This window comes from Neofelis nebulosa, chromosome 16 (assembly GCF_028018385.1).
Source record: "Neofelis nebulosa isolate mNeoNeb1 chromosome 16, mNeoNeb1.pri, whole genome shotgun sequence".
NCBI classification, from domain to species: Eukaryota; Metazoa; Chordata; class Mammalia; order Carnivora; family Felidae; genus Neofelis; species Neofelis nebulosa.
This window is the reverse complement of record NC_080797.1, coordinates 29462616-29486797: the sequence shown is the minus strand read 5'-3', so window position 1 is coordinate 29486797 and position 24182 is coordinate 29462616. Positions and strand designations below refer to the sequence as shown.

The 24182-nt window shown below is 46.6% G+C and overlaps 1 protein-coding gene across 14 annotated transcripts in view; it reads right to left on the bottom strand.

Annotated features, from left to right (window-relative positions):
- MARCHF10 (membrane associated ring-CH-type finger 10) overlaps positions 1 to 24182 on the bottom strand; it is an 83642-nt gene that overhangs the window by 25206 nt on the left and 34254 nt on the right. For 11 of the 14 annotated variants that reach the window (XM_058703327.1, XM_058703337.1, XM_058703331.1 and 8 more), the window contains 3 exons: positions 19248 to 19419; positions 7424 to 7576; positions 230 to 1649 (listed from right to left, as the gene is read on the bottom strand). In XM_058703327.1, coding sequence (XP_058559310.1) covers positions 230 to 1649; positions 7424 to 7576; positions 19248 to 19419 — 1745 coding nt within the window. The remainder of the gene's footprint in view (positions 1 to 229; positions 1650 to 7423; positions 7577 to 19247; positions 19420 to 24182) is intronic. The other 3 variants (XM_058703332.1, XM_058703335.1, XM_058703339.1) reach the window with 2 other exon arrangements.

Genomic DNA, 24182 nt, shown 5'->3' with positions numbered 1-24182 from the left:
GGGAATACTGGAGAGATTGAGCTGGAACACCAAAATTTTCCTCATAGATACACACATTTTAAGAGCAACAAAATAGATAATGTTGTCGATAAAAGCAATCATTAAAATGTCCAGGAAGGGCCTACTTAGGATTTAAAATTCCCATGATGCTCTAATGAAGGCAGTGCTTATTTCTACCTGGAAAAATGGAATAAAAAAGTATATGCATATCATTACGAAAATTCCTCACCTTTCTTGCAGTTTCTTGAGTTTCTCAGAGTCTGCCTTTATCTTATTGGCTTCCTTTTCATCTGTGAAAGCAGAGGCTGCCATTCTGTTCCCGTTATCACTTTGATTTGGGAAATTAGAGACCGCGAAGAAAGTAAAAGGCGTATTTTCTTGCAGGGACCCAGGCACGTGCAAATGGCCTTGTAAGTTCATTCTGGATGGTGAGGAGCTAGAAGACTCCCCCAAGGACAAGTTGCTTTGAGGATTTAGTAAGAGCTCTTCCGTATATTCTAGAGCCCCCTGGGATGGGTTCGTTAAAGGAATATCTTCTGCTCCCCTGACATCAAATTCATGTGCACTATTTACTGGAAAATAACCGTGGTTCTCAGCACTGGCGAGTGGATTCCTATTTCTAATAGGGGACAATGGTCGGCGAACATTAAACCTTGAATTTCCCTCTGAGTCTGAACTGTGAATAAATGTAGACGACATCGACAAGTCTACTGGAATATCATCTCTCGTGGCAGAATGCATTAATGATCCAGGAGTGTTATAAGATAAACTCACTGGTGATCTTGGAGCTGTTGGTCTACCAGAAAGAAAACAGTCAAGAGAATTACTAGAACTGCTTAAGTAGGCATGCCAATCTCTTTCATAATCACGGATACCAGCTCTGTCTTCCGTGGAGGTACAGTCTCTAAATCCATTTTCAGCATTGAGGTCATCATCTAGACTAGCTGTGGATTTGGTGTCCCATGAAGGAAAGGTGCTTTTCTCATGTTCACTGTCACCACTGTCATTCCCATTAGGAGAACCTCCACCAGGTGGCTTGAGGTCTTGAAACACCCTTGGCCCCACAGGAAGCTGCTCTGTCACTGGTTCCATTGCATTGCTCATTCTTAGTGAGCCACGACTGGCCTCAGTTCTTCTTACCGAATTTGCTCTGCAATTTTCAGGACCTTCTTCAAAATTTTTACTTTTGGCCTGAGTGGCCGACGTCCCAAGAAATCGACTTCTCTTATGACTGGGAGGAGAACGAGGCCGGTGCATACCAACCAACAAAAGTTCTTCCTCTATGAGGGTCTCCTCCTCAGTGTCATCATTTTCTTCTCCAGGGTTTAATGATAAAATGGAATAAAAATCTTCATCTCTGAACCTAAATGGTGCCCTTCTTGATCCTCCCATGGTGGTGGTTAGGAGTGGTGGCCCCAAGGACTCACTCGACACTTGAGGGCTGTTTGTTCCTAGGAAGGCCTGAGATAGGCCTGAATGCGGCTCATTCTGAGAAAGAACACTTGAGTCTCCTTTTTTGGCTCTCTCAGAGGTATTCTCAGTCATAGTCATTAGCTGTGAAGATGGGACTAAGTGTCTTCTCTCTCGAGTTGGCCTCTTCAGCTTGGTGCCACTGGCCCACACTGGGCCCTCTTGTTGAACTATTGGATCTGCATGGAGAAAAGACAAGTTTATCATTCTTCTATAGGTGCTCATGGATGAAAGAGCTCGAACACTAAGAGTGAGAGTCCCTCAAGGAAACAAGCAAGCCTAGAGAAGGAAATCTGCATGGTTAAAACGGCCGGAGGTACAGAAGCAGGACAGTAGAGGCAGCTTCATTTTATGCTTCTGGAGTCTTCTTTGTACATTTTGTGGAGCTCGGGCTGGTTCTGGGGCGACAGGGTGACCCTGAGGATACAGGTCTTTTTTTTGCGGAAGCTTTGGGAAGACTGTCCAGCCCAGGTCAGTCAGGGCCGATTATGGGGAAATCTCTCAAATGCTAGTTTTCTTTCTTTTTTTTTTTTTTAATTTTTTTTTCAACGTTTTTTATTTATTTTTGGGACAGAGAGAGACAGAGCATGAACGGGGGAGGGGCAGAGAGAGAGGGAGACACAGAATCGGAAACAGGCTCCAGGCTCCGAGCCATCAGCCCAGAGCCTGACGCGGGGCTCGAACTCACGGACCGCGAGATCGTGACCTGGCTGAAGTCGGACGCTTAACCGACTGCGCCACCCAGGCGCCCCACAAATGCTAGTTTTCATAACAGTGTTTGTGGATAAGGAAAACCAGCACTCCAGGAATGGCTTCTACAAAAACCACCAGTGCCTTCTCATCTGGATTCATTCAACACGCATTAATGACACTCCTGCACCACACACAGCTTTAAAAAATCTTAAGAAAATATAATCTACCTGGGCAGATTGGGAGGAAGGCTCTAGAGGCTGGTGTCCAGTTACCCTGATGACTTGGGTTACATTTAGTGCTTAGTGCAATAAAAATTACAACTCTCTCATGACATCATTACCTTCTCTTTGTCACTAGCTCCCAGTCGATTTGTAACCTCGAGTAATAATAGAATTCCTCCCCCGCCCCCTGATTCTAAATTATGAAGAGATGTATGGAGAAGAGGAGGCAGAGTGCCCAAATGTGTAGCAGTTTCTAGTGGTGAAGTCACTTGGTCAAAACTTGCCTTACAAAAATAACGACTAAGCATACCTTACTGCGGGCTTATACTGAATGGGCCAGGCACCATACTAACTTTATTACATACACACATTTTGCCTCAGAATCCTAGGAAATAGGTGCCACAATGACACCGCTTTATGATTGAGGGCACCAAGGCTTAGGTCACAAAACTTACCCAAGGTCACATTTCTAGGAAGTCAGGGTGTGATCATTCAAACTCATGCCCGCCTGACACTATGGTTTGTGTTCTTAACCCCGACCCTGTGTGCCCCTTAAGAAAATGGCTGGACTTCCAATTTCCTTGTGAAAATGAGTATCCGTTTAATTCATTGTGATGTGCATGTACTGTTCAGGATTTTTTTTTTTTTTTTAACCCTCTCAGTGCAGATAGGACACTGAAAGTACTTACTTCTCTGATCCCACTTCTCTTGGTTTCCTCCTGGCATCAGCCTCCTCCCGCCCCCCCCCCCCCCCCACCTCCCCTGTGCTATCCTGCAGGATCTGGTCCTTATTATTTACTTTCCAGAGCCGTTCGCCCCCTAGAGTGGACAGGACTCCACGGGTTTGGAAAGGCCTGTGTGGTAATAGCTCAGGCAAGTGAAATGCAAATCCGCAGAGCCTCCGTCCCAGCCAAGGGCCAAGTCAATACTGATTCACTTTAATTGAGGGCCTCCTGGGAGCACCAGCTTCTAAAGTCCTAATACTCTCTAAGCCTCTTTTATTGTTAACTGCGTGGGACACTCAGCGACGCAGTGTGAATTTTTACTCATCAGCTCTTCCAGAAATCAGTTAAGCTCTCCCAATCAGGCCCCTCGCGGGTTTTATAAACCCCAATAAGAGATATATCAGCGATTCCAGGAAGCTCTGAGCATCTGGCTGTATGTGTATTAGGAGTAGAGCTGGTATGCCCACTCAGATACCGTTTGGGGGGACAAATTCTTCTAAGTGACCAACTGAATTCTCTTGATTTTTTTTTTTTTTTGAGAGAAAAAAAAAGTGATACAGAAGATTCAGAAATGCAGGCTCCGGTCGATTGCTTTTCATTTTGAATCCGATGAAGCACCGTGGAGATTAGCTAACAAGTTGCTGGAACCTGAATCTTCCGGTCTGTCCCTGAACACACAGCTGTCCCTCTGCCCTGAGCCAATTCAGTCTGGGCTTCAGGAGACACCTGAGCAAAATGATCGGCCAGGACAACTTTTGCAAATCAGAACTGGACACTCAACAGGAACCCCGAGCTTATTTCAAGGAAGCCAGAGAGCTGTCGCCCAGCAACACTGGCTTCTGAATGCTGCAAGGCAGCTCCTGTGTATCCCAAAACACCCCAGGGAATGCGTCTTCACTCTCCTTGTCACCACCACTGCCTTCCTCTTTAAAGGTTCAATCAGCGTTTCCTTGGTGTGTTTCCCCTAAAGGTGGCAGACTGTGCCATTCTATATTTCCACTATTTTAACCCACTTTCTTGCGTCTATCAGATAGGGAGCAGACTTCATAGTGCGTGGGCTGGGAATAAACACCCCATTTGGTATGCCAGGATGCGCTATTCATAGACCAGGCCCTACAGATTCTGCCGAACGCCTCTTGGGCCCTGTGTGGACTCCAGCTCAGAAGGGAGGGGCTCCCATTTCCAGAAGTTCAACCAGGTGCCACTGAATGTTCCAGGCGCAACAAGATGAAACCAGAAAAAGCATCCATCCTCTCTGTCTTTGGTCGAGATTTCTTCATGTGCTTGACCAACCAGTCCTAATGTAGGAACCATATACTTTTACCTGTTTTCCTCTGATTATACAAGTAGTTGATGTTCATTTGGAGAAAATTTGGAACTTTCAGAAGAGGATGAAGAAGAAATAAAAATCCCCATAATCTAAGACGCAGACTGCCCTTGTTCCTGTTCTGGAATTCAGGGGTGGGTTGCAAACGCAAGACCCCTGGGCCATTTTCATCCTGCAATAGTGGTTTGGCTTGGCCTCTGAACACTGAGTTAACTGCCTTTAGGTGGAGCTTGTACGTTCTGGTTTACCTCAGTCCCCACAGCCTCGGTTACGTGTTTCTCCTGCCATTTCCATGGGTTCCCTGAAGTCATTTGAATTTATAAGTCGGCGCTCTTACCCAGAAATACTTTTTTTCAAAAAAGTCAATACTGGAATATTCGGGTACATAAAACTTTATGCCCTGCTTTCTTTCCCTAATTTTTTTATTGTGAGCATTATCTCCTGCCAGAAGTTCAATTATTCTTTAAGAGCATGATATTAAGGACAGGTTAAGATATACAGGGGCGCCTGGGTGGCTCAGTCGGTTAAGTGTCCGACTTCAGCTCAGGTTATGATCTCACAGTCCGGGAGTTTGAGCCCCACATCGGGCTCTGTGCCGAGAGTTCAGCCTGGAGCCTGCTTCCGATTCTGTGTCTCCCTCTCTCTCTGCCCCTCCCCTGCTCATGCTCTGTCTCTCTCTGTCTCACAAATAAATAAAAACAAAAAAAAAACAAATAAAATCATACTAACTCAAAAAATAAATAAATAAATAAAAACATTAAAAAAAGATACATTATATAAATGTATCGTAATTTGTTTAACTCTTCTCCTATTCTTGGGTATATAAGTGGTTTCACGGTTTTGGGTATTACAGATTACACCATGATAAACGTCCTTGCTCGTACGTCTTTGACTACGTGTCTTCTTAGAACAGATTCACAGGCATGGGATTGCTAGGTCAAAAGGTATGACCCTTCTAAAGACTTTTCACACATGTTGCCAAATTCCAGTTTGTACCAAATTACCCTACAGGTACGAAATGAAAGCATCTCGTATAGCTGTGTCACCAGCAACTCCTGCCAAGGGCTTGGCATGACGTTGACACAACAGTGCGCAGGAAATGTTATTCGTTTCACTATCAGTATTGGGTATTATTGTTAAAACCTTAGCCAATTTCATGGGCCAAATCGATCTTGTGCAAATTTACATTTATCACTTAGTGAGGTTCGACTTGTTTTCTTCCACATGTTTATTAGCTGCCTGCATTTCTTCTGTGAAGTTGTCTGCTATGCCTCTTCCCATTTTCCTATCAGGTACTTGGGTTTTCTTATTGATTTGTAAGAGCTTTCTATATATTACCTCTCTGTCACATTGGCTTCAAATTTCTCACGGATGCGATTCAAACATCTGGCTCCTACTCCAATTTATACAAACCGCTTGAGAATGTGAGAGAAAGAATGAAAGAGAGACTAGTGAGGAAAAAAATTGGGGGAAGACAAGGAGGCCTTATCCTTATGTAATGGAAGGCTGAATATATACTAGAAAATCGGGGTAAATTCTCAGTGAATCTCAGGATAACAGAAGATGTCTTCCGGGTATAGGTGGAGGATTATATGAGCCTCATGGGATGTTTCACGCATGGGGAACCTGGCCTTTCATATCATATTCAAGGGTTTACTAGGACCATTGGCGGTGCAGGAGAGAAACTAACAGTGATTTGGAGCCTACTATAGCCAGGTGCTGGTTGGTGTATTACTTCCTTTAGTTACTACAGCAATAGTGAGGTAGATTATATCATCTTTTATTTTCTTAAGTTTATTTTTATTATTTTTGAGAGAGTGTGAGCTAGCAGGGGAGGGGTAGAGAGAGGAGAATTCTGAGCAGGCTCTGAGCTGCCAGAACACGGAGCCCAACGCTGTGAGATCCCATGAACTATGAGGTCATGACCTGAGCCAAAGTCAAGAGTCGGACAGCTAACCTACTGAGCCACCCAGGTGCCCCTCGTTAGCATTATTTTAGGACAAGGGAACTGTAGCCCAGAGGGGCTACTTGACCATCCCAGGCTCCATGGCAGGGAGGAAGAAGACCTAAAATTAGAAGGGAGGTCTGCCCTTCTCAATAGGAGGTGTTACATCACTGGGGGCCTGTGACATATGGTTGTTGCAGGTTCACATATGCTCTAATTGCCCCTAATTCCAAGCCATCCAAACCACTACCCTGTTTGATATTTATAGGTGTCCACTGAAGTATATATCACATTTTAAAATAAGCCTACTGTGTTCATCGGGTGGTGAGGAAGTGTGATGCTCAGTGGTTTCTCCAAGGGGAAGACTAGGTCCCTGGCGAGGTTGGCTGTCCAGTGTCACTTTCTTTGAGTCCCATGGAGACTCTTTGGGTCCTATTCCTTCTGCCATCACAGGGGAGGGTGATGTGGTCAGTGGAGCAACATGGCCTGGGCCTTTGGATGAATGCTCAGGACGGAAAGAGGACGTATCCACCAGACCAGGGTTTTGAAGGAAAGTGTATATCTGCTTTGATGGTATTTCTTACACACTGAGATCTCAACACTCTGGATGGCGAGGCGAGAAGATCCCTGCGGGAGGTGAGCAGTCTGCCACCCACAGACCCCCCTCCCCACCTCTTGGGCCAAGTGAGATAGCCCCAGAACTGCAGACTGCTTCTCCACCCCTTGTCCCCCACCACCCAGATGCCCTCTCCAGAAGCCGAATGGCTGGCCCCCACTCAAAACCATGCACAGTCATGCTTATGGAATAAATGGGAGAAAAAATAAAAACAAACTCCCCTGCCCTACCTTTTCCGGCCAGCCTCTCTCCAAGAAGGAAACTAGATCCAATAGTTTGCTTTCAAATCCTTTTAAGCATTTCATTTTAAGGTACACTGTCCTCCACATAAAAGCCCAAGTGTCTGAAAACCATACGGAATTCACCAGGTAACCACACAAGTCCAACCTCTCTGAGGACCAAGACGCATGGGTCCCAGGTCCTTACCTGGTCCCCTGAGGGCCGGCGACTTCACTGGCAGCTGCGATTTCTGTCTGCTCCTGTCCCCTGGCACTCTTGGGCTCTGCGTTTCTGGGCTGACTGTCAGTCTTCCCAGGTTTGGCCTCCTCTTCCTTGATAAAATTTGTGGTGCCTGGGCTGCTGAAAGGTGCAAAATCTTTTCAATAATTTTTACAGGGAAACAGCTTCTGCATAAAGAATGCTCCAAAGGCCCAGCAACGGGGAAGGCAGGTAAGGGACTGGGGCCCAGGTGGTCAGAGAAGAGCTGGATTTGAAACCTGGTTGTGTGACCTTGTAGCTGTGTGAACTTGGGCAGATCACCTCACCCCTTGCAGCCTCAGTTTCCTCCCCTGTCAAATGGAAAATCATAATACCTACTTCGCAAGGTTGTTATCACTCACCGTTAATGAGCACCTGTGACACCTGCAAGCAGGGTCTATAAGGGGTGTGTCCTTCTGCTAAGATGCTTCTAGCTTCCTGTTCATAGATGTTGGGATGGGCATGCTGGGAACCCTGTCGAGAGCCCTCTGCAGTTGGGACATGCAAAGGCCCTCTCTCCAGCTGCTCTTCCAAGGTTGAATCACAGCCTATTTCGTACCCTCAGGTTGTTTATTAGTGGCTAAGATGGCCTTCCAGAAAAGTCCCAAGCGTCTGGAATCCCAGGTATACCTATTTGCTTGGCTATGTGCTGGGAGGATGAACTCACAGGAAAGACAGTAGTGGGAATGCTAATGTGGAATGAGTTCCCGATGAATTTTTTTTTTTTTTTTGGAAATTCACATTTTGAACTAGGTTGCTAATTGGTTTGCATAATCTCAAATGTCTTCTGCACATGTAGGAAGCGTCAGTGCCCGCGGAGTTTGGGGCAAGCGTTTCAGTATTTTCCATGCCTCTCTGCAAGTTCTTGAGTTTACGAGGCAGTTGAATTGTGAATATCTGAACTAGATCTTTCCAGGGGAATTTGCCTGGCTCATCCTCTCTTGGACAGTTCAGAAGTTTCACAAATAACCGTAGCCAGCAGGCAACACGGGTAAAGCTGGGAAGGTCCTTGAGTTGTGTGCGAGAGAGCAGCCGTTCTTGGCCTGTGGAGACAACTGGATTTATGTTCCAGAGAGTAAGTAAGTTGTGGTTTTTGTCCAGATTCAGGAAATGAATGAAAGTTCTTCCTGGCAGCTCACGAAGCCGAGTTTAATGCGATTAGGTACGACCCGCTTCTCCTGATGGGCCCCAGGAGGGGAAGGCACTCAGTTCTGTGTCCCCAAGACAGAGGGGACCATGTTCTACTGGGGATGTGCGGAAAGAGGGGCGCGGCCGGTGGTGGTGGCTCACGTAGGGTGAGCTGGTGGGGCCTGGAGGGGTTGCAGGTGTGACCGCAAAGGAGAGAAGGGAGTTCTCCAGAAGATGAGGATATATTCTTCAGAGGGTGTGGGGTGGTGATGAGACACAATTTTACCAACTTGGAGGAGAGTGAGAGGGGATTTACTCTATGGGAGCCAGGACGGAGGGGGGAGCGAGGCACTTTCTCGGCACCCAGATTGCTTTCCTGCAACCCACAGGTTTCTCCCTGGTCACCTAGGACCTCATCCCTCCAGCTCTCAGCAGTCAAAGACTGCCTCCTACCTCTCCCCTGATGGCCAGGGCGGGAGGCAATGGGATTCCTACTGAAGAAGCGGCAGCTGGAGGGCCGAGGGAGGGGTAGTCTTGGGATTCAGGCCCGAAGGTCCCGGTCACAAGGATTGCACGTTGATTCCTAGCGGGAATCCCGTTAGAATCTTTGCATTTCCTTCAGAGCCCAGGGCAGCAGAACCTCACACTGCCCACTGCCCCATGCCCTCGCCCCCCTCCACACCCTCCCAGGGTGCAGGGGTGGGGTCCTCCTCCCCAGGGGCCTTTCTGCCCCAGCCTGCCCCAGCCGGCAGGTCCTTCGAGGCCTATTTCCACTTTTATGCCCACCCACGAGGCTCTGACTCTGCTTTGGCCAGAACTTTCAGGATTCCTAGGACCTTTAGCATTGAAATAGTCTAACGTCGCCCGAGGTACACATCTTTTCTCTTCTTAAGGATGAGGACCCTGTCTTAGCCTGCGTGTGGCCTGGTCTCCTTCAGGACAAAGAGTAGTTGCTTAGTGTGATGTGCGAAGGTGCATTCGGCTACCCGGCTACCACGGGGGAGTCCAAAAGTAGAACAAACTTTTTCTTGGGCTAATCATCCAAGATGACTTAAGGTGATTTTGTCTTGTTCCAAAAAAAAAAAAAAAAAAAAAAAAAAAAAGCGCTTTCTTCGAAGCATCAGCTCTTTTAAATGATTTCCAGAAATGAGCCTGTCTGTCTCTAACCGAGGGTTTCAGCATACTAAAGTAATAAAGCTGAGAACCCGGAGATGGTTTTACGAGGTCTGGCAAGCGAAGCTGGCAGGGTGGGCAGGAGCCCCTGACTTTAGGCAGTTTGGACCTCAGGCTCGGCATCTCTGAAACGGGAATATCCCTATCTTGCCGAGTTACTGCGACGTTTCGCAATAATGTACGGAAATGGCCTCAGAGTCCGGTGCTTCTCGGCCGCTCTCAATGGTTGTTGCAGCATGTGCCACAGACAGTTTACTGCTACTCCTACTAATTGGGGATCTGAAGTCGCTCCCCGGAGAGAATTGCACTGGCCCAGAACGTGTTCTGCAGGTTTCATCCCTTGAGAATAACCTACTCGATAACCTTCATTTCTGTGCTGTTCTTGCCAAGCCGTCCTCCCTCAATCCTTTATAAAATCCAAAAGGCAAATAGCAACTCCCTATTATAATCTGCTCGACAAATACCCGTGTGCCTTTGCTATGTAATAATTTGAGGGTTCGCAAAGATGAGTAAGACAGTTTGGTCATGACCTTAAAGACTGTAATCCAATTTGGTGCTACTGCTGACTTCTTCCTTGTGATTACCCTCTCAGAGTCTATGGAAGGCAAACTCTTACAAAATATCCCTTTTCACCACCTGCCGTTGCAGGCACAGATGAGGTGACCTGGGCCGTGCAGCTTGTATGCACCCTGTTTCCGGGTCCTACTCACCTTCCCCGTACCCAAATCAAACCAAACTTCAGACCTCTGGGGCCTTTCTACCATGGTCCTCCCCGTGGCATGGTACAGACCTTAACCTACAGAGAGACGGAAGTTAGAGTCACACTGGAAGAGGAAATAGAGCTTCCTCTTCAGGTTGGAGGACAGACCCGTTGCCTTGGAGAGAAGGCATCTGTGCTCAGCAGTCCCATTGCTGCCACTCAACACCCTGAAGTTTGTTAGCGAATTTGGGGAAGACTGGTTTGCTTTGCACTGGACCCTCTGCTAGTGTCTGAGCGAGGCGATGCCTCCAGGGACAAAGAAACCAAATGGCTGTTTCGATACAAGGTGCCTGTCCTAGTTCTCTTGAAGATGCTGGGATGCTGTAATTGTTGATTGAATAGTTCTTAATTTGACTACGGGGGAAAAAAGGGTAGTAATCTCCTATTTACCCAAGGCCCTGATGACTGAGAACCAAATCCACTTAATCGTGCATGTTAATTCCATGTGCCTCATCATTGCTCAGTTCTTTGCATGCTTGCCAGACACAGACACGGTTCTTGATAGACCAGGTCGAAGAGAGAGAAAAATACAACTCCTAAACCTTTACTCCCTCCCCCTGTCTTGACAAGGAGGTGCCAAGATTCTAAGAGATGCCTTCTTTTTTTTTTATTTTTATTTTTTTTTTTTTTCAACGTTTTTTATTTATTTTTGGGACAGAGAGAGACAGAGCATGAACGGGGGAGGGGCAGAGAGAGAAGGAGACACAGAATCGGAAACAGGCTCCAGGCTCCGAGCCATCAGCCCAGAGCCTGACGCGGGGCTCGAACTCACGGACCGCGAGATCGTGACCTGGCTGAAGTCGGACGCTTAACCGACTGCGCCACCCAGGCGCCCCAGAGATGCCTTCTTAAAAAAATGTCTTGCTTCCTTTACTCTCTCAACATAAATAAATAAACTTAAAAAAAAAAAAAAAGTCTTGCTTCCTTTAGATCGTGGGAAGAATTACAGCTTAGTCGCAAGGGCCGGTGTTGCCCTGGAGTAATAGGCAGCTTTCTGTACAGTCACAAATAACAGGCCGCGTCGATTTGCCTATTTGGGTGTGCTGGAAATGTGTGCTGTCTCACATACCCAGAGGAGATCTTAATTAAAGCTTAATTATGTACCATAAATATGTTTTATTTTGGAGCCCAGGAGGTGGGATTTTTTGATTTTGGGAAATGTGGTGCCTAATAAGTAGGCAGGAAAGGGAATGTAAACAGTGAGTGAGCCCTTTAATTTGTCCCCTTTCGGCACGGTTCTGCGTGGCTTCTCAGTCCCAGCGTGTGCCTTGGGAAGGGCCTGCCCCCGCCCCCCCCCCCCCCCCCCCCACTCCCCGCGCCGCCCTCTCGGGGCTGCCATCGGACACAGGAGGGCCTGCTCTGTTTCTGGGCGTCATGTTCCAGAGTGTGCCAGCCACGGGAGCGAAGAAATCAGATGAGTCTCGAGAGAGGACGGGATTTTATTGGTCGCTCACGCCTTAGCGCTACGAGGAGGTCGAGTCAAGTGGCAGCTGTCTGGTCTTCCTGCTCCCCTGCACACCTCACCGCCTGGGTGTTGCTCGTGACCTTGCCCTCCGGCCCCCCACCTCTCCACCTGCCTTCCGGAAGCCCGAAGTCCCCCTCTCCCTGACTCCTCTGTGCTGTGTGCCTGGCCGAGGGCGACTTACCACACGAGGTAAATCTTACTGGGCCTCCTGGGGCCCGGCAGACACAGCACAGGGGTCTCCGCTGGGGTCGGGCAGGACACGGGGAAGTAACACAGGGTGGCCAGGGACTGGGGCACGGGGCCCGGGGACAAGGAAGAGGGGTTGGTGAAGGAGGGAGAGGGGGCAGGAGGGAGCTGGGGGAAGGGGTCCTGGGCCACCGGGGAGGCTGGCGGCAGGAGCGGCAGGAGGAGGCAGCAGGAATTGGTAATGGGCTGCGGGAAAGGGGAAAAGCGAAGACGGAGCAGTAAGGGGAACATTCAACACAGAACAGGGGGTGCTCGCTGCTGTCACCTGCACAAAAGAAAAAGAGCAATCAGGAAGCAGCACTCACGGTGGGAAAGCCTGTGAATGAATCAGAACACAAAGAGGGTTCTTCGGGCTGGCCTGTCCAGGTGTCAGAGGGGTGGCCGATGGGATCTCAAAGTCACCCGAGAGTCAACTGAGGGACGTGGCCTCATCATCACACCCTCTTCCAGCCAATAGTCTCTGGCATCCCTGACAGACGCCGGAAAGTTCTTCCCCCACTAAGTTCCTGCGTGGCAGCGCGGGGTCCCTTCTCCGCCCCCACGGCCAGTCTAATTAGCTGTGCCCGCAGCAACATACGGTGGCTGGCAGGGTCTCACCTCGGTAAGGCTCTCCCCCTCCAGTCCTCCAGCTGCCCGCAGGAGGAGGCGGCAGTCATGCCCTAATCTGGCCTTTCTGCTGCAGAGGGGAGGTTTGAGAAAAAAGAAAGAAGCAGAGATATCCTGGTGGGATCATGGAAAGGGGGAGGGACCAAGGAGGGGAAGAAGCAGGTGGACGAGGGAGGTGTCCAAGTGAAGTGAATGATTTGCCCGCTGAACCCACACTTAATCTGCCAACCTTCTGGAGGCGGAGTATGGGCACCTGATGGAGACACGATCCAGAGAGACCCCCTCGTGCATGACAGATCTCTCAGCGCTGCCACTAGCCAGCTGGGTCACCTTGGATCATCTGTTTACCTTCTCAAAAACTATTTCCTCATCTGCAAAATGAGACAGGTGTTTTCTCTAGGCCTTGTTCCCCCACGGGTGGTCCTTTGACCACCAGCATGGATGTCCCCTGGAAGCTTCTTAGAAATGCAGAATCCTCGCCCCCTCCTCCCAAACCGACCGAATCACAACCTGCAGCTTATTGGAGTCTCCAGGTATCTCATCAACTTGAATGTTCTAGAATCAAGGCTGTGAGACAGGTGTCCAAACCTCTGTGATGAGAATCACCTGCTGTGCTTGTTAAAGATGTGGTTTTACAGGCTGCCTCAGTGGAGATTCTGATGCTCTGGGTCAGGAACGGGAACCAGGAATGTGTCTTTTCATCAAGTCCCTGCCTGGTGACTCTTATCAGAGAAGTTTGGGAAAGGCTGCAGCTGCAATCAGTCCCAATTCTAAAATGCCATCATTGGAAGCATCCAGTTGAAAACCATGATCATTACCTCCAGTATAATTGGGGGTGGGGGTGGGTCTCAGCCCTTAGTTACTCCTATCCTGTGCAAGATCTGACACAATTATCTGTTCCTTCATTTCCCAGTGCCTCCCTAGGCTTTTGCAGTAGCTGCTACTTCTTGCCTTGTTTCTCTGTGGTTGTCTTCTTCTGTCCTTTCCCCACATCATCCCTGCTTGCTCCATGAGCTCTCACAGGGGAGGCCCTCTTCAGCTCCCTTGCTCTCCCTCTAGGCCCTTGGATTCCTGCTGGTGGCCAGGAGCTCTCTGCCCAGCAGCAGACCTGGGTCCTCCGGTGTTTCCTGGCATTTCCTCCCGGCCATCCTGCCTGCCCCTCAAAGACAACACTCACGGAATGGGGCCCATTCTCTTCTTGCTTTCTCAGCCTTGACAAAGGCAACCTCCACAGGCCTAGTTTTCTGGGCCAGAGCTCCAGCTTCTCTTTGGTTCCTCCTTTTTCCTTATCCCCACACCCAGGAGTCACCACCAAGTACTGCCAGGAGTACTTCCTTGAACATCCCTCAAGCCCAGCCCTCTTCCCCATCCCCTCTGCTTTTACTCTAGGCCAAGCCCTTCTTATTTCTCTCTGGGTGCCGTGCACGTACAGCTTGTCTGGTCTCTCGGCCTCTGTCAGACTGCTCTCACTCCCCTTTCAGGCCCCTCTCCATGCCACAGCCCACTTGTAAAAGTGCCAGTTGGGTCGCACCACATCTCACTTAGATCCCCTCCCAGGTTGATGCGCCAATGCCTTTCTGCTTGACATTCAAGGCCCTCAGGGACCTGGTCCTTGCCTCCCTATAGGGTGTCAGCTTTATACTCTCCTCTTCCTAATTTGTAGGCTGACCCTAAAGCAGAGCTTCTCAAACTCATCTGTGCACACAAATACCCCAGAGATACTATCAAAGGCAAGTTCTGGTTTGGTCAGTCTGGACTGGAATCTGAAGTTCTGTATTTCTACCAAGCTGCGTCAGGTGACGCCTCTGCTCCTGGTCTGGGGACATTTTAAGGCCCAAGGCCCTAGACTACTTGGAGCTCCTCAATTTTTTACAATAAAGTTATAACCTGTCTTACATCTCAGACTAAGATGGCTTTGGTAGGGCAGCTTATAAAAAGATGCCAGGCCTGGAGCAGCAGGTGGTGGGGGTGGGAGTCGGGATTTCCAAGCAGAGGGAGGGTTGGGGACTGACCTTTCCCTAAGGCCTAGTCTCCCCACAAGGTTTTAATCCTCCCATCTACCTGGTGAGGTAGGTAACAACTCGACTTTACTGATGAGGAAACTGAGTTCGGGGAAGTTGCCAGCTCACATTTAGGGCTATAAAGTGGTAGACCAGGATGCTGAGCCATGGTTTCCCGTTCTGGACCCTGTGACCTCCCTGAGCCCCACGGTCTCGGAAGCATTACCATAAACGACTGAGGATTAGTATTCTCTACGTAGAAAGAGCGTTCACTTATGGTGGTTGTTTTCTAACTTGGGCAGATGGCCTGGAAAGTTGTTGGGACACCAAGGGACCTGCCTGGAAATTCATTAATCTTGGCCTTTCGAGAAAACCTTCCACAGAATTTATTTGCAAGGTAGGTTATGAAGATTTGGGATTTGCGTCAAATTTCTCTTCCAGGCCGCCCTTCAAATAAATATTTCCCGACTCACAAGAGACCACAGTTATGTTAGATGTTTATCTTTTTAAATCTGAGTTCACTGCTTTTTCTTGGTTTTACAAGAATACGTCCTCACGAGAAGCCATTATTAAGCTGAATAGGCTTTGCTACTCCCACAAATGTGAATCTGGTAATGACTAACATTGAACTCAGTAATAAGTGAGGATAATTTCAGAACACTTGGCTTTGTTTAAAAGGGCAAGATTTTGGAAGCAGGCTCTAGGACTCCATCCAGATCCATTTTCCTGGCACAGAACTAGGAGACCGTGCCCAAGCTCTAGGTGACAGGAGAGGGCATGCTCTTTTCCCGTGTGCCGGGCACTGAGGCAGAGAGGTCTGCAGGACTCCAGGCGCCAGAACCCCGCAGCACAGTGGCCTTTGGATGCCTCTACGCATCCTGGAAAAGGAAGATGGCTCCTTTACAACTCAGGCTAGCACTGGGCGGGGTCTCGGGTATAGGCAGGAGGCCAGGAGGCCAGGAGGCCATAGTAGCTCCCTGTGCTTCTCTGTCCCCCAGCGTTTGCGGGGCCTGGAGACCTGCTCAGCTTCTCCCAGATCCATGCAGAATTCTGAAAGAATATGTAGCTCTGCTTCTGTCCCTCCCTGGACCAGAGTTCACCTTGATCGTGAAATAGGATTTCTGAATCCATTGCACATCAGACACAGCTGGGTCTGGACTCGCTGCCCGACTTTTCCATGTCTTTTTGGAGATGAAGCAAATCTCTGGCTTGGTGAATGCTTTCTGATTATTCATTTCTCCCCCTTTTGTGTTCTGCTCTGGAAATTCAGGGTGTAGTAAAAGTGTTTGTACCTGCATTTATATTAGGCTTTAAAAAATATAACCCGACTTTTGGTAAAGGGGAAAAAAAGGATTGTGGGGAGTGGGGGCAACATTAAGACAGAGAAAACAAGGTTTTATAATTCATTCCCTACTAAACATAGTTCTTGTGTCCTAGATATCAATATGCTGTAATTTACCAGGTACTTAATGGTAACAGGCACTGTTCTAATGGCTGAGCGTACATTTTATCATTGAAACTTCACAGCAATCCCACGAGGTGGGATCTGTTTTGACCCCCCACTTTACAGATGAGGAAACTGAGGCACAGAGAAGTCACTTGCCCAAAGGCACACAAGCAAATAAGAAATGGTACCCAGATGCTAATCCAAGCATTTTGACTCTAAGGCACTTCCTCGACACTACATGGAGGCGGGGGGGGGGGGGGGCGGCGGGTAACATGGAGAATTACAAGCCAACTCATTTAGCAGCAGTTTGATGGAATATATGAACTTACTTAATTTAAAATGCGTGAACTCTTTCTAAAAGAGTGTGAAGAACAATGAAAATCTGACACCTTCTCAGTTATAAACCTATTGGTAGAGGGCACCATGGGTTCCTCTATTGTAAATAGCCTTCTTGGGGGTTCTAGATGGTAGGTCACATGGATATAAGGAAAAACTTGATTTCAATGGATTATCATTACGTAGATTCGCGTGTAAGGCAATCCACATTTCCCAGCTATATTATTTTATTCAGGAAAAGCCTAGTAGAACTCGGTATGGAAGGTTAGTCTATTACACAGGTGTTGCAAAGGGATTTCATTGGCTTGGATGCTTCAATATGACACAGAATCTCAGTTCTGAAATGGGAGGAGTTTTGGTGACTCACTGTCAACTTTGGCTCACCCCCAAAATGCTTTAGGAAAACATTCCTCTACAGAGGTAAAGAAAAACAGGAACCTGGTGAGCTGGATCAATGTGTCTAGATAATTCAGACCCCCAATCCTCTTTTTCTAGAACCACAGGAGAGTCCTTTGAATTTTCTGAGTTGCTAGCGTCACTCAACTAGACTTTTCCTGAAAAGACTCAGCTTAAATTCTCACCATGTCTCTGGGCTCTCATTTCACTGTGCTAATTAAGGAACTCTGAGGGTGCATCTACACATGTAAAATGAGTGGATCTTAACACGCCAACGCTTTGCTTTTAGCCAACTTCGTGAATCCGGTTTGCTGTACAACTGATCAGGCTTCTGTAGCAACCGGCATTGATCACCAGGACCGCTGTGCTCACTGGACAGCCAGGCCCCAGTCTAGCCCCTTCCTGCACGGGTCCTGGACATGGTCTGGGGTCATAACAGGACGATAAAGCTGGTACTTTTTAAAAGCTTTTACTCCAAGTAACATCCCTCATTTGATGAAATAGGTAGCCTTCTGCCAACTTGGCTCTCTTGCCTAAACCTTGGTGTTTCCAGGCTAGTAATTCTTCAGACGTGATGTTTCATAAAATGTAAAGTGAATTAATTCTTCCTTTTGTCAATGTTGTAAGGTCCATCTGGAGTTTGCTCGGTCAGAAAAGCATCTGTATTAATCACACAAACTAAGATCATCTAGTGGGCCTAAACCGTACATTTTAATGATTTTACTTGACAGATGACAAAGTAGCCCAAGCAAATAGCTACCCAGTTTTAGCAAGAAGGTTAGAAATCATATCTAGTGAATGGAATTGCATTATTTAAACTTCAATTTTTTTTTTTTATTAAAAACCTCCCCAATTCAATAAATTACCACATATATTTTGAAGTAATTGGGGAATCATCTTATCTGCCCTATTCCATTCTTAAACAGCTGAATTTAAAACATGCTTCCTACTGGGGCGCCTGGGTGGCTCAGTGGGTTAAACGTCTGACTGTGGCCTGGGTCATGATCTCATGGTTTGTGAGTTTGAGCCCCGTCGTAGGGCTCTGTGCTGATAGCTCAGAGCCTGGAGCCTTCTTCGGATTCTGTGTCTCCCTCTCTCTCTGCCCCTTTTCCGTGTGCCCTCTTTGTCACTCAAATATAAATATTAAAAAAAATTTTAAACACATTTCCTACTAAATGTCTTAAAAATGAGAAATTGTTAACTATTAATGATACTTTCCCCTAATTAAATAAGGAAAAAGTGTTGGGGCTTTGCTTGGAAGGACATCATTTCAGATTTTTTTTTTTTTTTTTTTTTTTACCTCATTAAAGCAACAAAATGTGGGTGGTTAATCTGAGGGAAAGCTGCCATTTTCTAAAAATGCATTAAGACTTAACTGGACGGGTGGTTGCATGACAAGAGCTATTTAGGATTAGAAAGTAGTTGTGATTTGTATTTAAATGAATTGCACGCTATTTACAAATTCTTCGGCAGTTAATTTGGATCCTTTCCATTCTACTGCAAGCAGAAGGCAGACCTTTCTGCCTAGTTACCCCAACTTCGAAGTCAGTTCCTGGAGGAATCAAGTTTGTCCTCCATATGTTGGCTTTGATGGGGATGAGCCCGAGGGACTCTACGCTTTCACTTGAATTTATCCTCTTTCTGGATACTATTAAATCATTCCTGCCTCAAGCGGAGGACTGATCTCTGCTTCAAAGGCAGCTAAAGAGTGAATTATTTACCAAATTGCACAAAAGGGAGGATGTATCAAGCCCCCTTTCTCCCAGAGAGGACAACCCCAGTATTGGAGGACTTTATTACTCTCTCTTTCTTGGCTATAAATTATGCCATTCAGATGCTTTTGAAAGCTTCTCTTCATGCTCTCGCTTGAGTCATAAAATTTGATACCTGGGGCCAAATGCCTTCCCCCATCCCCACCCCAGAAGGGTAAGGAAGATGAAAAGGCGCCAATTGTAGGAAAGTGTCACACAAAGCCAATGACTGGGCAGCAAATTTGGGCAGTGGGAACAGTTGTTCTGCATAAGTCACACCTTCTTGATTTGCTCTTCTACTCTAGAAGGAATTTTGCCACTTGTATAAGATCACCGGACCCTCCAAAACCTGAATTCGCCACTCAGAGGGCCCTCGGTGTAACCGGTACCACCAGTGTGAATGTTGGCATTACCTGTAGTGCTGGGATTTTAGAGTTTGTGAATTTCCACACATCAGTCACTCACCTGAAGAGGGTTTGCTGGGGCCCACCTTCTCCGGTTTCCGTGGGGTCATGGTACTTTTATGTTTCTGTTTGACTGATGTTTGGTCAATTGCCGGGAGTCTGGAATCACCCTTGACCGAAGAACTCTTGGTGGAAAGTCTTGGTTCGGCTACAGAATCCTCCTCGCCAGAACTCTACCAGAAATGAAAGGTGTCTGAGTATTAATGGCCAAATAGGTCATCTCTGCTGGGCAGAGGGAAAAAGAGACTAGCTGACTGCAGGGATCCCTCCAACACTAACACTGGAATATCCCGCCATGCTTAATATGCCCTTTTACCAGTGAGGTTTTGATGGACTGTATCAATTTAGAAGAATCAATTAGAAATAATAGCAAAGTTAATGAGACTATTTTGCAGAACACCATAAAAAGGAGACACTTCTACGAGTCTATCTTGTAGAACGTTATGAAAAGAATACATTTCTGACCCTTAAGTAATTTGATGACCAACAAACAGCTCATGTTATGAAAGCTATGTATAAAAGCAAAAGAAACAAGCAATGCCCTTAAACTTCTTGCTTTTGTTATCTGAACTGCTTTGGGGGTGGGTGAGGAAAGATGTTCCTAATGGTAATCATATACTTGACAATGAAAAGGAAATTTAGATAGTGTGTTGGGACTGAAAAAATTAGACCTCCGTTTACTGTTCTGAATTACTGGGTGCAACATGAGACAGACTAATCTTTTTAAGAGTCTCCTAGTTGTCCGTCTTCTATAAAGAAGTCAGTATAAACCTATGCACAGCCAAATCATGATTCCTGCAGTGTCAGAGTGTCTCAGCGCAGCCTTGCCAACACAACAAAAATTATCCAGGCATTCGATAGTTTTCTACTTTGCCGCCACTACGCTCACCAAAAGAATAATGAAAGCAACGTAACTGGCCATGGGAAATCTGGTCACAGTGGGTGAGTTAAGTCCTACCTTATGGTTTTAGGTCCTGGTGTTATGATTTGTGATACACTCTGCAACAAACTAAACCCCAAGGTCTCCGCCCCTCCCTCCCCAGGGGGTCACTCAGTTCTTCTACAGGCACATTAGTCCAGTCTTGGGAAAGTCCTCTCAGGATGCACGGTCTTCTGCAGACAGAGTGCTACATTAATGCCCCCCTCTTCCCCAAACGTGGCGATTTGTATTGATCTTGCTCATCGTTCCCGCTGACAATTGTGGCATTTTCATTTCAAGGGCTCCTGACTCAGGAAAATAGTGTGTTGAGGAGCTTTGAATTATTGGGTGCAACAGAAGACAAACTAAATTCTAAAAAAAATTCCCCTGCTTGTCAGTCTTCTTCAAAGATGTCTGTATAAATCTACAGGTGGACAGATCATTATCCTCTAAGATTATAAATTGTTGTTTTGTAATTTAGAGTCTGGAGACAGCCTTCAAACAAATCATTATTGTTTCTCCCTGTGTTTTCAGAAAACAAATCAGATAAAGAGACAGGAAAAAGAAAGGACTTAATGAACTGGTTGTTCTCCATTTTCCTTTTCGATTCTGGAATTTAATGGAAATCCTTGAAAATGATCCTGAAATGTCAAAGGTGAAGCATTAGGTCATTTTTTTAAAAAGTTTATTTATTTATTTTTGAGAGGAAGTGTGTGAGCAGGGAGGTGGCAGGGAGAGAGGGAAGAGAAAATCCCAAGCAGGCTCTGCACTGTCAATGCAGAGCTCAACACGGAGCTTGAACTCATGAACCGTGAGATCATGACGTGAGCCAAAATCAAGAGTCAGACACTTAACTGACTGAGCTACCCAGGCACCCTATGAAGCATTACATCATTTCTGAACATGAGACAGGTTCTCTGTTTTCAGAGTAGGAAATGTGGGCAAATTTTAATTATGATGCCCAAGACTGTCCTAGGCAAGGAGAACGTCAGTGAACATGGGATGGAATTTTTTTCCACAAACTGCCCAACAAATACCTCATGTGAGTGGGTGGACAATAGAAAGGGTCTATTCTTCAGCCCTTTATTTCTAGCCAATGCAAAGGCAGGAAAGATGCTCTGGGCTACGACTACCAATATCCATGGTTACAGTATCAGGAGCAGTAAGAGCGTCCACTGTTACTGGTGGGTCTGTCACCCTCAGCCAGGGCTGGATTCTTTGCTTGTCCCGGGCAGTGGTGAATTGGGAGGAGTTGGTTACAAGACTTTTGATTGGGTGGGTGTTAAGCCATATTTTATCCTTCCTTCACCCACTCATTATACTTCAAGCCTTTAATAGCACCAAAGGTGAACGAAAGTTTGGTCCACGAGACAGTGCCTATTACATAGGGAATAGTGTACCTGTGCTCTGAATACATTCTTTTCCGGTTCCTAGTTCCATCAGCCTTACTTACTTCCAGTTGCTAAGCATTCTTAAGAGTCTAGAAATTGCCGCTGGAAGGGGGTGTTTTGTCAGTGGGAAACTCAAGTCTCAATGGCAGAAATAATAATACTTATGATGAATGTGCTTGCTTCACTAATCGTAAGCAAATCATTTCAACTTTTTTTGTGCCTTTATTCACGTCTTCTTGTGTTCTCTCTCCTCTCTTATGAAAACGCATAATATTAATCAGGGAGGATGATCCTTGGTGTGACAAGTGTAGTAACTCATTCTGGCACCAAAGTGTAGTATTTAAGACTTCCTGGGAGGGGATTCTGGGTTTCACAGGGTTATTGTGTGACATAGTGTTAATTTTGGTTCATCTCTCTGCATCTCAGAGTTTTCCATCCATGAACCATAGTGTCTACCTTGTGGTGGTTCTGCGAGGATTAAATGAGTTAGGACGTGCTCGTAGCACTTAGAACAATACCAGGCATGCAGTAAATGCCATGTGAGTGTTGGCTTTTGTAATTATCCATTTAAAAAATTAACTCGTTAACAACCGAATATTAACTACCTGTGGTTGAAAGCAAAACCCAAATCCCCAGTGAGAAATACTATTGAATTTTCACTTCATCTGAAGAAATGTGAGCAGAGAGGTAGATCAGATCTTACATCAGACTCTTGATTTATTTATTGATTGATTTATTATTTTTGAGAGAGAGAGAGAGAGAGAGAGAGAGACAGAGCACAAGTTGGGGAGGGGCAGAGAGATAGGGAGACAGAATCTGAAGCTGGCTCCAGGCTCTGAGCTGTCAGCACAGAGCCCAACTCAGATCCCAAACCCACGAGCTGTGATAATCATGACCTGAACTGAAGTCGGACACCTAACCGACTGAGCCACTCAGGTGTACCTGGACCCTTGGTTTCTTTCACAAGCTATTGAATTTATGATTGTCTTCTAAGTATCCAGCTGAAATTTGTCTGGTCTTAATAAAATATGGCATGATTTCTTTTTCAGACAGTAAAGCTCTAATGGAAAATATTTAACAACAGTCAGAGATTATCAAACAATAATCATTAAGTTATTTTGATTTAAAGTTGATTTTAAAACTGTCTTTTCCCCCTTGTAATTTTGAACAGTAATTACAATGTTCATTTCTTCCCCCATATGTTCCTAAGTTGAAATGTCACATGGAGGTGGAGGCAACAGCACATTTTGCTATTCCTTTGGGGGAAGAAAACCAGCTTTGTCTTTCAAAATCAAAGTCTAAAGCATTAAAAAAAAAAAAAAAAACCTAACTAGAAAGAAACTTTTAAAAATCAAGCTACAGGATACATGTGAGGATTCTCAGTTCCCTATTCATAATTTGGTAAGAAAGTCCTAATAAAGCCATGTGAATAGAAATAAGCTATTGTCAAAATGAACATTTTTCTAGAGTGTTATTACTTTTGTATTTATCATTCTCCCCCGGTCCCCCACTTGCTCTTCTGGCAGAATAGAGAGACCACCTTGCCCAGGGCAAGCCTCTCTCCAAAGTTCAGAGAAAGACTCCTGTCTGGGAGTCCCATTAGGGACTTCCACAGGGAACAACTTATTGATGCTATAATGTTCTAGTTAGGCCTCCTGGAAGACGGAGACCCAGGGGTTGGGAAGTGGAACACATTGCCTCAGGGACGTGAGAATGATGAGATTATTTCACCTGGGACCTCACAATGTGGGATCTGGAATGGCAAGGTGACAGTGAACAGAGACAATTAGAAGAGAATGAGACCTAAGTAGTCAGGGATGGACGAGACCAGGTTATTTTCCAGCTCTTGCCTGATGGCTCATTTCCAAGACCCAGGAAGCTGGTCCTCAAATGGGATGGCCCCTCTCTCCCGCCCTCCCTCCTTCAGGGTGTGCTACTGCATTCTGATTGACGTAGACTAGCCCCATTTTTGCCACATGTCATGTGATGGAAAGCTGGGCTGAGCAGATCTCCCGATATGGTGTGGATCACGGTACAACCTGCTGGGAACAAGAGGAAAAGAGTAGTGTCGGGCTATTGCCAGAGAAGGACCGTGTGTTTATGACACTTGAAATAAGTATGTTTTCATGAGAACATGAAAGACAGTGACCAACGCGGTGACACTTGACGTCCAAACAGTAACAACACGGGAAGGGTGACTGAAGGACTGCGGGTGCGAACGCGTACCTTCAAGTTTCCAAAGTCTACGTTCAAATTGTGCCTCAGACACAGAAACAGCCTTAGAGAATCGAAGGTAGCTTGTATACGTAGCATTCTGGACAGGGCGGACTCCTTTGTGCATTCAAGAAGCATAAAAGCATGTTCTACACAGAGGGCTGGCTTGTCACAAAGCAGGCTAACCTGTCTCTAATCTAGAACAAACTCTAAAAGCAGCAAAGTCCTTCGCATGTTCAGGACGGTGTTGAGCTCCATTTCGCCGCAAGATGCTTTTTGGAGTCAGGTGGGCTGCCACGTGTGTAAATATCACGTGCACCTGTGTCTACCATGGACTTCGGTAAAGACCGCCCCGCCCCCCACCTGCCGCGGTCTCTGTGATTTTCATGCTAGCAAGTTGGAATGACTCAGC